We start from the raw sequence: 18,546 nt of genomic DNA on the forward strand, positions 1-18,546 counted from the left end.
AATTAAGCACAGGCCTGGGTGTCAGAAGGTCACGAGTTCTAATTCTGACTCCTCCACTTGTCTGCTGTGGGACCTTGGGCAAAATCACTTATCTTTTCTTTGCCTCAGTTAGCTCATCTGTATAATAGGGATCGAGACCGTTAGCCCGATGACTTGTACTTCCCAAGCGCTTATTACGGTGCTCTGCACACAGTAAGCGCTCAATAACCAATCAATCGTATTTATTGAGCGCTTACTGTGTGCAGAGCACTGTACTAAGCGCTTGGGATAGTACAAATTGGCAACATATAGAGGCAGTCCCTACCCAACAGTGGGCTCACAGTCTAAAAGATAAAATAAATAGGATTGATTGAAGGGGAAGGGCCTCCCTGCTGGGCCTTTTGGCGGCTGTGGTGGGGGGGGGGGGGGGGATTTCCCGACATCCCCCGCGGGCGGCGGGGTTTCCCGACATGCCCCGCGGGCGGTGGGAGGGGGAGTTTCCCGACATCCCCCGCGGTTGGCCCAGCCCGTTGCCATGGCTCCCGCCGCCCACACGCTGCCACAACCTCAGCCCGACCTCTATCGTGACACCTGGCTGCGATACCTAGGTGAGCTGCCCGACCCCTGGAACCCCCCCCCTTTTATTCTTTAATTTCAATCACTAAGCGCCTACTATGTGCAAAGCACTGTGCTGAGCGCCGGGGAGCTCACAAGGTCGGTGACTTGCCCAAGGTCACCCAGAAGGTCAGCATTAGAACCCAGCTCCCAGGCCCACGCTTTTTCCGTTAGGCCACGACGCTTCTCTCCCCCTCAGTCCATCATTGATTGAGTAGTCAGGGGTCATGGGTTCAAATCCCGGCTCCGCCGCTTGTCAGCTGTGTGACTTTGGGTAAGTCACTTCACTTCCCTGTCTCCCCCTTTTAGACTGTGAGCCCACTGTTGGGTAGGGACTGTCTCTATGTGATGCCAATTTGTACTTCCCAAGCGCTTAGTACAGTGCTCTGCACATAGTAAGCGCTCAATAAATACGATTGATTGATTGATTGATTCCCTGGGCCTCAGTCACCTCATCTGGAAAATGGGGATTGATTGTGAGCCCCTGTGGGACAACCTGATCACCTTGTAGCCTCTCCAGCGCTTAGAACAGTGCTTTGCACAGAGTAAGTGCTTAACAAATGCCATCATTATTATTACGGTGCTCTGCACACGGTAAACGCTCAATAAATACGATTCATTCATTCATTCAATCGTATTTATTGAGCGTTTACTGTGTGCAGAGCATTGTACTAAGCGCTTGGGAAGTCCAAGTTGGCGACATATCGAGACGGTCCCTACCCAACAGTGGGCTCACAGTCTAGAAGGGGGAGACAGAAAACAAAACATATTAACAAAATAAAATAAATAGAATAAATATGTACAAATAAAATAGAGTAATAAATATGTACAAACATATGTACATATATACAGGTGCTGTGGGGAGGGGAAGGAGGGAAGGCGGGGGGGATGGAGAGGAGGGGGAGAGGAACAGCACTTGTATATGTTCATTTAATCGTATTTATTGAGCGCTTACTGTGTGCAGAGCACTGTACTGAGCGCTTGGGGAGTACAAGTTGGGAACATATCAATCAATCAATCGTATTTATTGAGCGCTTACTGTGTGCAGAGCACTGTACTAAGCGCTTGGGAAGTACAAGTTGGCAACATATAGAGGCAGTCCCTACCCAACAGTGGGCTCCCCCTTCTAGACTGTGAGCCCACTGTTGGGTAGGGACTGTCGCTATAAGCGCCTAGTACAGTGCTCTGCACACAGTAAGCGCTCAATACGATTGAATGCATGAATCTGGAAAATGGGGCTGAAGACTGTGAGCCCCACGTGGGACAACCCGGTGACCTTGAACGCCCCCGCCCCAGCGCTTAGTACAGTGCTCTGCACACAGTAAGCGCTCAATAAATATGATTGAATGAATGAATGAATCTGGAAAAAGGGGCTGAAGACTGTGAGCCCCACGTGGGACAACCCGGTGACCTTGAACGCCCCCCCCCCCAGCGCTTAGTACAGTGCTCTGCGCACAGTAAGTGCTCAATAAATACCATTGAATGAATGAATGAATCTGGAAAAAGGGGATGAAGACTGTGAGCCCCACGTTGCACAACCCGGTGACCTTGAACGCCCCCCCCCAGCGCTTAGTACAGTGCTCTGCGCACAGTAAGCGCTCAATAAATACCATTGAATGAATGAATGAATCTGGAAAAAGGGGCTGAAGACTGTGAGCCCCACGTGGGACAACCTGGTGACCTTGAACCCCCCCAGCGCTTAGAATAATAATAATAATGATAATAATAATGGCATTTGTTAAGCATTGTTAAGCATTTAGACTGTGAGCCCAATGTTGGGTAGGGACTGTCTCTATATGTTGCCAATTTGTACTTCCCAAACGCTTAGTACAGTGCTCTGCACATAGTAAGCGCTCAATAAATATGATTGATTGATTAAGCGCTTACTATGTGCAAAGCACACTGCTTCTCTGTGCCTCAGGTACCTCAAGACCTGAAAACTGTGAGCTCCCCGTGGGGCAACCTGATTCATTCATTCATTCACTCAATCGTACTAAGCGCTGGGGTTGGGGGCTTTCAAGGTCACTGGGTTCCACGTGGGGATCACAGTTTTCAACCCCATTTTCCAGATTAATTCATTCAATCGTATTTATTGAGCGCTTACTGTGTGCAGGGCACTGTACTAAGCGCTGTGGGGGGGGGGGCGTTCAAGGTCACTGGGTTTTCCCATGTGAGGCTCACAGTCTTCAGCCCCATTTTCCAGATTAATTCATTCATTCAATCGTATTTGAGTGCTTACTGTGTGCAGAGCACTGTACTAAGCGCTTGGGAAGTACAAGTCGGCAACATATAGAGACGGTCCCTACCCAACAACGGGCTCGCGTGTAGAAGGGGGAGATAGACAACAAAATAAAGCAGGTGAGGGCCCTGAGACCCAGAGAACAATAATAATTGGCATTTGTTAAGCGCTTACTATGTGCAAAGCACTGTTCTAAAGTGAAGTGACCTGCCCAAAGTCACCCAGCTGACAGTCGGGATTAGCTGGACGCCTGGGTTCGGGGCTAGGAGTCACGGGCCTGAGAGGGCCAACTCGCCGGTGACCTTGGGCAACTCGGCCAAACTGCTTCATGCCTCCGGTTCCTCATCCGTAAAATGAGAGTTCACCCCTTTCCCCTTCCCCTTAGACTGTAATAATAATAATAATAATGGTATTTGTTAAGCGCTTACTATGTGCAAAGCACTGCTCTAAGCGCTGGGGAGGATACAAGGTGATCAGGTTGTCCCACGTGGGGCTCACAGTCTTAACCCCCATTTTACAGATGAGGTAACTGAGGCACAGAGAAGGTAAGTGACTTGCCCAAAGTCATACAGCTGACAAGGAATTTGAACCCATGATCTCTGACTCCCAAGCCCGTGTTCTTTCCACTGAGCCATGCTGGTTAAGCGCTCACTATGTGCCAAGCACCTTTCTGAGCAATGGGGCAGATCCCGCCTCCGCCACTTGTCAGCTGTGTGACTTTGGGCAAGTCACTTCACTTCTCTGGGCCTCAGTTACCTCGTCTGTAGAATGGGGATGAAGACTGTGAGCCCCCCGTGGGACAACCTGATCACCTTGTAACCTCCCCAGCGCTTAGAACAGTGCTTGGCACATAGTAAGCGCTCAATAAATGCCATTATTATTATACAAGGTAATTAGGTTGTCCCACTTGGGGCTCATGGTCTTAATTCCCATTTTAATAATAATAAATAATGATGGTATTCGTTAAGCGCTTACTATGTGCCAAGCACTGTTCTAAGCGCTGGGGTAGATACGAGGTAATTGTTATCCCACTTGGGGCTCACAGTCTTAATTCCCATTTTAATAATAATAAATAATTATGATATTTGTTAAGCGCTTACTATGTGCCAAGCACTGTTCTAAGCACTGGGGTAGATACGAGGTAATTAAGTTGTCCAACTTGGGGCTCACAGTCTTAATTCCCATTTTAATAATAATAAATAATTATGATATTTGCTAAGCGCTTACTATATGCCAAACACCGTTCTAAGCACGGGTAGATACGAGGTAATTAAGTTGCCCACTTGGGGCTCACAGCCTTAATTCCCATTTTTAAAATAATAAATAATTATGATATTTGCTAAGCGCTTACTATGTGCCAAGCACTATTCTAAGCGCTGGGGTAGATACAAGGTAATTAAGTTGTCCCACTTGGGGCTCACAGTCTTAATTCCCATTTTAATAATAATAAATAATTATGATATTTGCTAAGTGCTTACTATGTGCCAAGCACCGTTCTAAGCACTGGGGTAGATACGAGGTAATTAAGTTGTCCCACTTGGGGCTCACAGTCTTAATTCGCATTTTAATAATAATAAATAATTATGATATTTGTTAAGCGCTTACTATGTGCTAAGCACTATTCTAAGTGCCGGGGTAGATACGAGGTAATTAAGTTGTCCCACTTGGGGCTCACAGTCTTAATTCCCATTTTAATAATAAATAATTATGATATTTGCTAAGCGCTTACTATATGCCAAACACCGTTCTAAGCACTGGGGTAGATACGAGGTAATTAAGTTGTCCCACTTGGGGCTCACAGTCTTAATTTCCATTTTAATAATAATAAATAATTATGATATTTGTTAAGCGCTTACTATGTGCTAAGCACTATTCTAAGCACTGGGGTAGATGTGATGTAATTAAGTTGTCCCACTTGGGGCTCACAGTCTTAATTCTTATTTTAATAATAATAAATAATTATGATATTTGTTAAGCACTTACTATGCACCAAGCACCATTCTAAGTGCTGGGGTAGATATGGGGTAATTGCCCCACTTGGGGCTCACAGTCTTAATTCTCATTTTAATAATAATGAGTAATTATGATATTTGTTAAGCGCTTACTATGTGCCAAGCACTATTCTAAGCACTGGGGTAGATATGGGGTAATTCAGTTGCCCCACTTGGGGCTCACAGTCTTAATTCCCATTTTAATAATAATAAATAATTATGATATTTGCTAAGCGCTTACTATATGCCAAACACCGTTCTAAGCACGGGTAGATACGAGGTAATTAAGTTGTCCCACTTGGGGCTCACAGCCTTAATTCCCATTTTAAAAATAATAAATAATTATGATATTTGCTAAGCGCTTACTATGTGCCAAGCACTATTCTAAGCGCTGGGGTAGATACGAGGTAATTAAGTTGTCCCACTTGGGGCTCACAGTCTTAATTCCCATTTTAATAATAATAAATAATTATGATATTTGCTAAGTGCTTACTATGTGCCAAGCACCGTTCTAAGCACTGGGTTAGATACGAGGTAATTAAGTTGTCCCACTTGGGGCTCACAGTCTTAATTCCCATTTTAATAATAATAAATAATTATGATATTTGTTAAGTGCTTACTATGTGCTAAGCACTATTCTAAGTGCTGGGGTAGATACGAGGTAATTAAGTTGCCCCACTTGGGGCTCACAGTCTTAATTCCCATTTTAATAATAATAAATAATTAATAAATAATTATAATGATTTTAATAATAAATAATAAATAATAATGATATTTGTTAAGCGCTTACTATGTGCCAAGCACTATTCTAAGCACTGGGGTAGCTAGCTCTCTTCCTCCCTTCAAGGCCCTGCTGAGAGCTCACCTCCTCCAGGAGGCCTTCCCAGACTGAGTCCCTTCCTTCCTCTCCCCCTCGTCCCCCTCTCCATCCCCCTCATCTTACCTCCTTCCCTTCTCCACAGCACCTGTATATATGTATATATGTTTGTACATATTTATTACTCTATTTATTTATTTATTTATTTTACTTGTTCATATCTATTCTATTTATTTTGTTGGTATGTTTGGTTTTGTTCTCTGTCTCCCCCTTTTAGACTGTGAGCCCACTGTTGGGTAGGGACTGTCTCTGTATGTTGCCAATTTGTATTTCCCAAGCGCTTAGTACAATGCTCTGCACATAGTAAGCGCTCAATAAACACGATTGATGATAATGATGATGATGATGTAATTAAGTTGTCCCACTTGGGGCTCACAGTCTTAATTCTCATTTTAATAATAATAAATAATTATGATATTTGTTAAGCACTTACTATGCACCAAGCACCATTCTAAGTGCTGGGGTAGATACGGGGTAATTGTCCCACTTGGGGCTCACAGTCTTAAAATTCTCATTTTAATAATAATAAGTAATTATGATATTTGTTAAGTGGTTACTATGTGCCAAGCAGTATTCTAAGCACTGGGTAGATACGAGGTAATTAAATTGTCCCACTTGGGGCTCACAGTCTTAATTCCCATTTTAATAATAATAAGTAATTATGATATTTGTTAAGCGCTTACTATGTTCCAAGCACTGTTCTAAGCACTGGGGTAGATAACGGGGTAATTAAGCCGTCCCACTTGGGGCTCACATTCTTAATTCCCATTTTAATAATAATAAATAATTATGATATTTGCTAAACGCTTACTATATGCCAAACACCGTTCTAAGCACTGGGGTAGATATGAGGTAATTAAGTTGTCCCACTTGGGGCTCACAGTCTTAATTCCCATTTTAATAATAATAAATACTTATGATATTTAAGCGCTTACTATATGCCAAACACCGTTCTAAGCACTGGGGTAGATATGAGGTAATTGTTATCCCACCTGGGGCTCACAGTGTTAATTCCCATTTTAATAATAATAAATAATTATGATATTTGCTAAGCACTTACTATGTGCCAAGCACTATTCTAAGTGCTGGGGTAGATACGAGGTAATTAAGTTGTCCCACTTGGGGCTCACAGTCTTAATTCATATTTTAATAATAATAAATAATTATGATATTTGTTAAGCGCTTACTATGCGCCAAGCACCATTCTAAGTGCTGGGGTAGATACGGGGTAATTGTCCCACTTGGGGCTCACCGTCTTAATTCTCATTTTAATAATAATAAATAATTATGATATTTGTTAAGCACTTACTATGCGCCAAGCACCGTTCTAAGCGCTGGGGTAGATACAAGGTAATCAGGTTGCCCCACATGGGGCTCACAGTCTTAATCCCCATTTTACAGATGAGATAACTGAGGCCCAGAGAAGTGACTTGCCCAAAGTCACACAGCTTACAGATGGCAGAGCGGGGATTAGAACCCATGTCCTCTGACTCCCAAGCCCGGGATGTTGCCACTAAAGCCTCGTCGCTTCTCCAGATGAAGCCGCTTTTACAGATAGGGCAACTGAGGCACAGAGAAGTGAAGTGACTTGCTCAAGGTCACAGAGCAGACAAGTGGCCGAGGCAGGATTAGAACCCACGTCCTCCGACTTCCAGGCCCACCCGCTTGCCATTAAGCCACACTGCCTCTCTCTCCACGTTCGAGGGGACTCTGTTCATTCTGATTGTGTTGATTCTGCCTTGTGCTATTTTCCAAGCGCTTAGTACAGTGCCCTGCACACAGTAAGCACTCAATAAATACTAATGAATGAATGAATTCGTATAGGGGTTGAATTGAGGAACGGAGTGTCTTTCTCAGCATAGCAACCTCTAAGGAAGGAATTTTATTTTCCAAGCGCTTAGTACAGTGCCCTGCACACAGTAAGCACTCAATAAATACTATCGAATGAATGAATGAATTCATATAGGGGTTGAATTGGGGAACGGAGTGTCTTTCTCGGCATAGCAACCTCTAAGGAAGGAATTTTCTTTTCCAAGCGCTTAGTACAGTGCCCTGCACACAGTAAGCACTCAATAAATACTATCGAATGAACTCATATAGGGGTTGAATTGGGGAACGGAGTGTCTTTCTTGGCATAGCAACCTCTAAGGAAGGAATTTTCTTTTCCAAGTGCTTAGTACAGTGCCCTGCACACAGTAAGCATTCAATAAATACTATCGAATGAATGAATGAATTCATATAGGGGTTGAATTGGGGAACGGAGTGTCTTTCTCGGCATAGCAACCTCTAAGAAAGGAATTTTATTTTCCAAGCGCTTAGTACAGTGCCCTGCACACCTTAAGCACTCAATAAATACGATCAAATGAATGAATTTATATAGGGGTTGAATTGGGGAACGGAGTGTCTTCCTCGGCATACTAACCTCTAAGGAAGGACTTTATTTTCCAAGGGCTTTGTACGGTGCTGTGCACACAGTAAGCGCTCAATAAATACAATTGAATTTTATTTTCTAAGGGCTTAGTACAGTGCTGTGCACACAGTAAGCGCTCAATAAATACAATTGAATGAATGAATGAATGGATCAAACCATTTACCCAGGCTTGAAGCATCTTGGAGTAGTCGATTTGGGGAACGGAGTGTCTTTCTCAGCACAGTAATAATGATAATAATAATAATTATTGTTATAATTTTCTCATCTGATCACCTTGTAACCTCCCCAGCGCTTAGAACAGTGCTTTGCACATAGTAAGCGCTTAATAAATACCATAAAAAAATAATAATGTTGGTATTTGTTAAGCGCCTACTATGTGCCAAGCACTGTTCTAAGCACTGGGGTAGATACAAGGTAATCAGGTTGTCCCACATGGGGCTCACAGTCTTCATCCCCATTTTACAGATGAGGTCACCGAGGCACAGAGAAGTGAAGTGACGCACAGCAGACAAGTGGCAGAGCCGGATTAGAACCCACGACCTCTGATTCCCAAGCCCGGGTTCTTTCCACTAAGGTGCTTCTTCTACATAGCAACCTCTAAGGAAGGAATTGTACTTTCCAAGCACTTAGTACAGTGCTTTGCATTCATTCATTCATTCAATCGTATTTATTGAGCGCTTGCTGTGCACACAGTACCATGTCTGCTGTCCGGGTTTGAAGCCTCGTGGAGCAGTCGAAAGAACACTGGCTTGGGAGTCAGAGAACCTGGGTTTTAATGTGGATTCTGCCACTTTAATTCATTAATTCAATCGTATTTATTGAGGGCTTAGTAATAATAATAATAATAATGGCATTTGTTAAGCGCTTACTATGTGCAAAGCACTGTTCTAAGCGCTGGAGAGGATACAAGGTGATCAGGTTGTCCCACAATGGGGCTCACAGTCTTAATCCCCATTTTAAAGATGAGGTAACCAAGGCCCAGAGAAGTGAAGTGACTTGCCCAAAGTCACACAGCTGGGATTTGAACCCATGACCTCTGACTCCCAAGCCCGGGCTCTTTTTTTTTTTCAATGGCATTTATTAAGCGCTTACTATGTGCAAAGCACTATTCTAAGCGCTGGGGAGGTTACAGGGTGATCAGGTTGTCCCACGGGGGGGCTCACAATCTTCATCCCCATTTTACAACTGAGGTAACCGAGGCCCAGAGAAGTGAAGTGACTTGCCCGAAGTCACACAGCTGATGTGGCGGAGCTGGGATTTGAACCCATGACCTCTGACTCCCAAGCCCGGGCTCTTTTTTTTTTTTTAAATGGCATTTATTAAGCGCTTACTATGTGCAAAGCACTATTCTAAGCGCTGGGGAGGTTACAGGGTGATCAGGTTGTCCCACGGGGGGCTCACAATCTTCATCCCCATTTTACAGCTGAGGTAACTGAGGCACAGAGAAGTTAAGTGACTTGCCCAAAGTCACACAGCTGACAATTGGCGGAGCCGGGATTCGAACCCATGAACTCTGACTCCCAAGCCCGGGCTCTTTCCACTGAGCCACACTGTTAGCGTGTGCAGAGTCTGTACTAAGCGCTTGGGAGAGTACAGTATAACAATAAACAGTTGCGTTCCCTGCCCACAACGAGTTTCCAGTCTAGAGGCGAGCTGTGTGCTGTCTAACCTTGGGCAAGCCACTTCACTTTGTAGCTCAATTGCCTCATTTGCAAAATGGAGTTTAAAACTGTGAGCTCCATTTGGGACATGGACTGTGCCAAACCAGATTAGACTGGTATCTACCCCGGTGTTTAGAAAAGTGCTTGGCATATAGTGAGCGCTTCATAAATGCCATTTAATAATGATAATAATAATAATAATGACATTTATGAAGCACTTACTATGTGCAAAGCACTGTTCTAAGAGCTGGGGAGGATACAAGGTGATCAGGTTGTCCCACGGCGGGCTCACAGTCTTCATCCCCATTTTACCGCTGAGGGAACTGAGGCACAGAGAAGTTACGTGACTTGCCCAAAGTCACACAGCTGACCGTTGGCGGAGCCGGGATTTGAACCCGTGACTTCCGACTCCCAAGCCCGGGCTCTTTCCACTGAGCCACGCTGCTTCTCTAATGTTGCTTAAAATAAATAAGCAACAAAGAATACTGGAGGCTCTAAGTCCCCCAAGCTCCTTTCTCTCTGGAAGGGACGGGGCTGGGTGATGTGGGGGCTCAGGGTCTGAGGCCAAATTGGATTGGCACAAAGGGAAAAGTGGCATTATAATAGTGAATAATTATGGTACTTGTTAAACGCTTACCACTTAAGCAGCGTGGCTTAGTGGAAAGAGCACGGGCTTGGACGTCAGAGGCTGTGGGTTCTAATGTCGCCTCTGCCACTTGTCTGCTGGGTGACCTTGGGAAAGTCACTTAACTTCTCTGTGCCTCAGGTACCTCATCTGTAAAATGGGGATTAAAAGTGTGCATCCCCCATGGGAGAATCTGATTATCCTGTATCTACCCCAGTGCTTAGATTGGTGCGTGGCAATCAATCAATCAGTCGTATTTATTGAGCGCTTACTGTGTGCAGAGCACTGTACTGAGCGCTTGGGAAGTACAAGTTGGCAGCATATAGAGGCAGTCCCTACCCAACAGTGGGCTCACAGTCTAAAAGGGGGAGACAGAGAACAAACCAATTGGATTGGCACAAAGGGAAAAGTGGCATTATAATAATGAATAATTATGGTACTTGTTAAGCGCTTACCACTTAAGCAGTGTGGCTTAGTGGAAAGAGCACGGGCTTGGGAGTCAGAGGCTGTGGGTTCTATTGTCGCCTCTGCCACTTGTCTGCTGGGTGACCTTGGGAAAGTCACTTAACCTCTCTGTGCCTCAGGTACCTCATCTGTAAAATGGGGATTAAAAGTGTGCGTCCCCCATGGGAGAATCTGATTATCCTGTATCTACCCCAGTGCTTAGATTGGTGCTTGGCAATCAATCAATCAGTCGTATTTATTGAGCGCTTACTATGTGCAGAGCTCTGTACTAAGCGCTTGGGAAGTACAAGTTGGCAACATATAGAGGCAGTCCCTACCCAACAGTGGGCTCACAGTCAAAAAGGGGGAGACAGAGAACAAAACCAAACATACTAACAAAATAAAATAAAATAAAATAAAATTACAGTGCTTGGCACCTAGTAAGTGCTTAATGAATACCATAATAATAATAGTATTAATACTATTCAATTATTATTAATTAAATAATAATATAATCATTAATAATTAATGATATTAATGATGATGATGATAATTATTGTGGTATTTGTTAAGCACTTACTAGGTGCCAAGCACCGTACTAACCACTGGGGTGGATACAAGCAAATCAGGTTGGACCTGTCCCATGTGGGGCTCCCATTTTACAGATGAGGGAACTGAGGCCCAGAGAAGTAAAGCGACTTGCCCAGGGTCACATGGCAAACAAGTGGCGGAGGCGGGATTAGAACCCATGACCTCCTGACTCGCAGGCCCGTGCTCTATCCAGAACGCCACGCTGCTGCTTTATCTGTCCAGCACCCCCTCCTTTTCTGTCATTTGGGGTTTCCTCTCACCAAATGTCATTCCCTGTCCCTTAGAGGAGAGGTAACCCTTCCCTCCGTGCCCTCTCAACCCTTAGCCACTGCTCCACTTGGACTGAGAGAGGGTCCCTGGCCAATACCTGGGATATCTGCCCCAGTGGGACCTAGAATCAATCAATCAATCAGTCGTATTTATTGAGCGCTTACTGTGTGCAGAGCACTGTACTAAGCGCTTGGGAAGTACAAGTCGGCAACATATAGAGGCAGTCCCTACCCAACAGTGGGCTTACAGTCTAAAGGGGGGAGACAGAGAACAAAACCAAACATACTAACAAAATAAAATAAGTAGAATAGATATGTACAAGTAGAATAAATAAATAAATAGAATAATAAATATGTAGAAACATATGTACAGGTGCTGTGGGGAAGGGAAGGTCCCTTCCTCACAAGGAACGCTAACCAGCTCCTCTCTTTCAACCCCTGCTTCACTGATTGTGGCTTCAGTGCTCTGCACATAGTAAGCGCTCAATAAATACGATTGATTGATTGATTGATTGATTGATTGATTCACCAAGAGGGCTCCCCCGATCACCACTCACGCCGCCCTTTCCTGCAGGTTATGCCAATGAGGTGGGCGAGGCTTTCCGCGCTCACGTGCCTTCCTCAGTGGTGTGGGCGAGTTATGCGGTGGCCAGCGGCTATGTGGTGGCCGACGCCGTTGACAAAGGCAAGAAGGCAACATCTGTGAGTACCCGGGGAAACCTCGTGACCCAAAAGTACTGGTCAGCATTTTTTTTTTTCTTAATGGCATTGGTTAAGCACTTACTGTGTGCCAGGCACTGTCCTGAGCGCTGGGGTAGATACAGGGTAATCAGGTTGGACACCGTCCGTGTCTCACGTGGGGCTCAGAGTCTTAGTCTCCATTTTACAGACGTACAAAGGAGTTAAGTGATTGGCCTAAGGGCACACGGTAGACAAGTGGCGGATGCAGGATTAGAACCCAAGTCCTCTGAGTCCACTAGGTCACGCTGCTTCTAACGTTGGGACGGGCTGTGTGCTGACCTCCTCCACCAGCAAAACCTGTAGCCTTCATGTCTTCCTCCTCGCAACTCCTTACTGGCATCGCCTCCTCACCTGATGCAGTCTCTGCACGTGCATTTCTTCCCTTTATTCTTCCCCCCTTTCCAACCCCAAAGCATTTATGTCCATTTCTGTAATTTAACTATATTAATCTCTGTCTCCCCCTCTAGACTATAAGCTCGTTGTGGGCAGGGATTGTGTCTGCTTATTGTTGTAGTGTACCCTCCGAAGCGCTTAGGACAGCTTATCTGTATATGTTTGTACGTGTTTATTACTCTATTTTATTTGTACATATTTATTCTATTTATTTTATTTTGTTAATATGTTTTGTTTTGTTCTCTGTCTCCCCCTTCTAGACTGTGAGCCCACTGTTGGGTAGGGACCGTCTCTATATGTTGCCAACTTGAACTTCCCAAGCGCTTAGTCCAGTGCTCTGCACACAGTAAGCGCTCAATAAATACGATTGAATGAATGAATATCTGTAATTTAAGTGTATTAATCTCTGTCTCCCCCTCTAGACTATAAGCTCGTTGTGGGCAGGGATTGTGTCCGCTTATCATTGTAGTGTACCCTCTGAAGCACTTAGGACAGCTTATCTGTATATATGTATATGTTTGTATGTATTTATCACTCTATTTTATTTGTACATATTTATTCTATTTATTTTATTTTGTTAACATGTTTTGTTCTCTGTCTCCCCCTTCTAGACTGTGAGCCCACTGTTGGGTAGGGGCCGTCTTGATATGTTGCCAACTTGGACTTCCCAAGAGCTTAGTCTGGTGCTGTGCACACAGTAAGCGCTCAATCAATCAATCAATCGTATTTATTGAGCGCTTACTGTGTGCAGAGCACTGGACTAAGTGCTTGGGAAGTACAAGTTGGCAACATACAGAGACAGTCCCTACCCAACAGTGGGCTCACATTGAATGAATGACAGTGCTCTGCACACAGTAAGCGCTCAATAAATACGACTGACTGGCTGACTCCAGACCTTCCCAGACTGAGCCCCTTCCTTCCTCTTCCTTCCTCTCCCCCTCGTCCCCCTCTCCATCCCCCCCATCTTAACTCCTTCCCTTCCCCACAGCACCTGTATATATGTTTGTACATATTTATTACTCTATTTATTTTACTTGTACATATCTATTCTACTTATTTTGTTAGTATGTTTGGTTTTGTTCTCTGTCTCCCCCTTTTAGACTGTGAGCCCACTGTTGGGTAGGGACTGTCTCTATATGTTGCCAATTTGTACTTCCCAAGCACTTAGTACAGTGCTCTGCACATAGTAAGCGCTCAATAAATACGATTGATGAAGAGTTCTTTCCTCCTCCACTGAAACGACGGAGGCTGCTATGGTCCCGCCTGCAGTCAAATCCCGCCCTCACCTCCCGAGCCCCTCTCTGTCCGCAGTGTCCAGCGACGCCTGCCAGGAAGAACACGCAGGTGGCACTGGCTGTGATTGACACCCTTGTGTGGCAGGGACTCGCCTCCGTGGCCATCCCGGGCTTCACCATCAACCGCGTCTGTGCCGCCTGCCACTACGTCCTGGGTGCCGCCACCCGCCTGCCCCTGGCCACCCGCAAGTGGACGACCACGACCTTGGGCTTGCTGGTCATTCCCGTCATCATCCATCCTATTGACAAGTATGGACGCCCCCGGGAAACGGGGGAAAGGGGAAGGGTCGGGGTGTCCCTTGGCCCGGGCAGCCTCTCACAAAGCTCTCCTCTAGACTGTCAGCTCGCTGTGGGCTGAATGTGCCTCTTTGTTGTTCTGTTGTACTCTCCCAACCGCTTAGTACAGCGCTTTGCACACAGTATGTGCTCAATAAATACGATTGAACGAATCTTGATACCATGGGCCCTGAGGCAGTGATAATGGGAAGAGATTAATAAAATAATAATGTAATAATTTTGGCCCCTGTTAAGCACTTACTATGTGCCAAGCTCTGTTCGTTCATTCAAACGTATTTATTGAGCGCTTACTGTGTGCAGAGCACTGTACGAAGCACTTAGCACTGTACTGTGAGCTAGACTGAGCCCACAGTTGGGTAGGGACCGTCTATATGTTACCAACTTGGACTTCCCAAGCGCTTAGTACAGTGCTCTGCACACAGTAAGCACTCAATAAATACGATTGAATGAATGAATGAATGACAGGTGGCAGAGCCGGGATTAGAACCCACTACCTCTGACAATAAATACGATTGATTGTACTAAGCACTGGGGCAGATACAAGGTCATTGTGGTGGGCACAGTCCTTGTCCCACATGGGGCTCACAGGCTTCACCCTCATTTTAAAGATGAGGCACGGAGAAGTTAAGTGACTTGCCCAAGATCACACAGCAAACGTGTGGCAGAGCTGGGATTAGAACCCACATTCTCTGCTTCCCAAGCCCGTGCTCTGTCCACTATGCCATGCTGCTAGTGAACACAAAGAAGGACAAATATGAAAAACACAAACCTAAAGAGAAAAGTGCACAAGGGAGGTGTGACACACTACGTCTTGGCCTCAGAGAGAGGAGCAGACTCTGTAGGGTTGGGAACCAGGCGTGTTGTGGGTAGAGAATGTTTCTTTTTATTGTTACATTGTACTCTCCCAAATGCTTAGTACAGTGCTCTGCACACAGTAAGCACTCAGATACGACTGGATCAGTCAATCAATCAATCAGTCGTATTTATTGAGCGCTTACTGTGTGCAGAGCACTGTACTAAGCACTTGGGAAGTACAAGTTGGCAACATATGGATGAATGTAGATTCTGAAACTAATAATAACTGTGGTATTTGTTAAATGCTTACTAGGTGCCAGGCACTGCACTAAGCGCCGGGGTGGATGGATACAAGCAAATCTTAGAACAGTGCTTTGCACAGAGTCAGTGCTTAATAAATGCCATCATTAATAATAATTAATAATTAAATCAGGTTGAACACACAGTCCCTGTCCCACCTGGGGTTCACAGGCTCAATCCCCATTTTACAAATGAGATAACTGAGGCACAGAAAAGTGAAGTGACTTGCCCAAGGCCTCACACAGCTGACAAGTGGTGAAGCAGAGATTAGAATGACCTTCCAACTCCCAGGCCCACGCTCTTTCCACTTTGCCATGCTGCTTCTCGAATCGCCTGGGAATGCTGCTCCCTTCTCCCAGTGGGCTCTTCCAACTCTCTCTTCTGCAGAACCAAGGGAGTTCTAATCGGGGGTGATAAGAATAATAATAATAATAATAATAATGGTATTTGTTAAGCCCTTACTATGTGCAAAGCATCGTTCTAAGCGCTGGGGAGGTTACAAGGTGATCAGGTTGTCCCATGGGGGGCTCACAGTTTTAACCCCCATTTTACTGATGAGGGAACTGAGGCACAGAGAAGTTGTGACTTACCCAAAGTCACACAGCTGACAGGTGGCAGAGCTGGGATTTGAACCCATGACCTCCGACTCCAAAGCCCGGGCTCTTTCCACTGAGCCACGCTGCTTCTAGGGTGATGGGAGGGTGAGACGGGGGGTGTCAACAGATGGGGAAGGTGAGGGCGGCAGCCGAGTGACAGAGCTGCAAAGTTTGATTGGGCTCAGGGGCAGAGGGGGTTCTCGGTGTCCAGCCAAAGAAGGACTGCCGCCTCTCCTGCCGGCCAGCCCCTTGTAACGGCCTCCATCTCTCCTTCCACAGGTCAGTGGATTTTCTGCTGGACAACAGCCTCCGTAAACTCTACCCTACTCAGGAGAAGCCCAGCTCCGCATGATGCAGTCGCCACCCGCGCTGGGACGGACCCCCGCCCGACGCAACTCCTCCACGTGCATGTTGCCCTTCGCCGGCTCCAGACACACGAGTGATTTGTAGCAGAGAGGGAGAGATCCCCTGGTCCGCTGCAAAAAGGCCACGAGGAGCGGGGCCTGCTCGGGTGGGATCAGCCCCGGGCCAGCTGAAGGAAGGGTGTGGAGAGGAGGTGGAGGAGGAGAGGGAGAGCTCAGGGAGAATTCTTGGTCTTTTTAGGACTCTTGGGGAAGTGCAATCAGAGCCAGACAGGGCTACCTCTGCACCACGTGGGGGGCAAGCTGCTAAGCTGGGCCATCCTCCCAGTTGCCACCTGGAGAACAGCAGCAGGAGCTGCAGTCTGCATTTCGCCCGTCGGGGCTGAAGATACGTGAGGCCCCGTCTCTTACCGTGTCCCAATAAAGCTAGTTTCTGAGTACCTGCTCTTGTTCTTTCTCCGTTCCGCCTCCTATCCCAGCCCTTGGGTTCTGCCGTCTGGAGGCGGGCTCCAGAAGGGTGGGAGAGCTCCGTTGACTTGGGCAGGGATGGAGATCACTGGCTGGAGAAAGAGGGGCCTGGTATCCCATCCCAATTCAATGATTAATTGAATTTTTTTTTTTCTGGTGTCGGGTCTCCCGGCACCTCATCCTCTTGCAAAGGAAAGAGACACGGCACCCTTCCACCCTACCTGGGACCATTTGAGATGTGGCCCCATTGACCCCAGCATCTTTTGTGCCAACAATTAACATACCCAGCAGCCACTTGGGGAAAGTCAGACCACCTGCCACCAAGGAGGCTCTACCGAGGCACACAGAAATCCTCCTACAGCAGGGTCCTTTTTGCATCATTCCCTCAGCTCAGTGCTGTTGGCACTAATAGCCAGGAGTGTGTTCCTACTGGCAGAATTGTCCCTCACCTTGAGCTACTTGCCCTCAGGTTTTTTTTTTCCACTTCCCGCTCAATCCCCATCTGCTCACCAGCACCATTTACATCGCTGTGCCAGTCTGTTTCCATATGGAGGAAGAGAGACGGCTCAAGCTGCCTCCTACAACCTAATAATAGTAATTATGGTACTTGTTAAGCACTTACTATGTGCCAAGTACTGTTCAAAGCAATGAGATAGATACAAACTGATCAGGTTGGACCCAGTCCCTGTCCTACGTGGGGCTCATGCTTTTAATCCCCATTTTACAGATGAGGGAACTGAAGCACAGAGGAGTTGAGACTTACCCAGCATGGAACCCCTCGAGTCTTGGGAGGAGCCTCTAGTCGCACTCACCACAGCCTCAACCCCAAGTGCCTTCAGGAGTTTAGGGGTCTCCAGGGCCCACCCTAAAAGAGGCAGCTCCCTCCTGCTGTGAGGGACTCTGAAGGAGAAGGTGAAAACGTTCACCATGTTAGAGTCTCGTGCTGCAAGAGGAATAGGAAGGCTAAACTCCCCAAGTTTGTCCCTCCAGGTGCCCCAAGTCTGGTTGAGGACAAAGCTGCATGGGTAAACTATCACCCCTCAGCCCTGTTGATCAAATCCAGTCAGTCCCAAGGCATGTTCAGGCCTGCTCCTCCAGAACTCCATTCATTCAATTGCATTTATTGAACACTTACTGTGTGCAGAGAACTGTACTAAGTGCTTGGGAATTACAAATCGGCAACATAGAGATGGTCCCTACCCAACAACAGGCTCACAGTCTAGAAGTGGGAGAGAAACTACAAAACAAAACAAGTAAACAAGTGTCAATACCATCAGAATAAACGGTTATAGCTATATGCACATTAATAAAATAAAAGTATATACAAATAAAATGAGTAATCATCATCAATCGTATTTATTGAGCGCTTACTGTGTGCAGAGCACTGTACTAAGCACTTGGGAAGTACAAATTGGCAACATATAGAGACAGTCCCTACCCAACAGTGGGCTCACAGTCTAAAAGGGGGAGACAAAACCAAACATACTACAAAATAGAATAGATATGTACAAGTAAAATAAATAAATAGAGTAATAAATATGTACAAACATATACATACATACAGGTGCTGTGGGGAA

General features: G+C 45.9%; 1 protein-coding gene across 2 annotated transcripts; it reads left to right on the forward strand.

The window, feature by feature from the left end:
- Positions 1-484: 484 nt before the first annotated feature.
- MTFP1 (mitochondrial fission process 1) lies at positions 485-16,941 on the forward strand. 2 transcript variants are annotated; one of them, XM_038763286.1, is made up of 4 exons: positions 485-587; positions 12,297-12,424; positions 14,168-14,400; positions 16,419-16,941. In XM_038763286.1, exons 1-4 carry the CDS (start codon positions 515-517, stop codon positions 16,489-16,491), a joined length of 507 nt encoding a protein of 168 aa, XP_038619214.1. In that variant the 5' UTR covers positions 485-514; the 3' UTR covers positions 16,492-16,941. The 2 variants fall into 2 exon arrangements, with proteins under 2 accessions (XP_038619214.1, XP_038619215.1); XM_038763287.1 differs by having other exon boundaries at positions 14,237-14,400.
- Positions 16,942-18,546: the final 1,605 nt, after the last annotated feature.

This window comes from Tachyglossus aculeatus, chromosome 21 (assembly GCF_015852505.1).
Source record: "Tachyglossus aculeatus isolate mTacAcu1 chromosome 21, mTacAcu1.pri, whole genome shotgun sequence".
In the NCBI taxonomy this organism is placed as follows: Eukaryota; Metazoa; Chordata; class Mammalia; order Monotremata; family Tachyglossidae; genus Tachyglossus; species Tachyglossus aculeatus.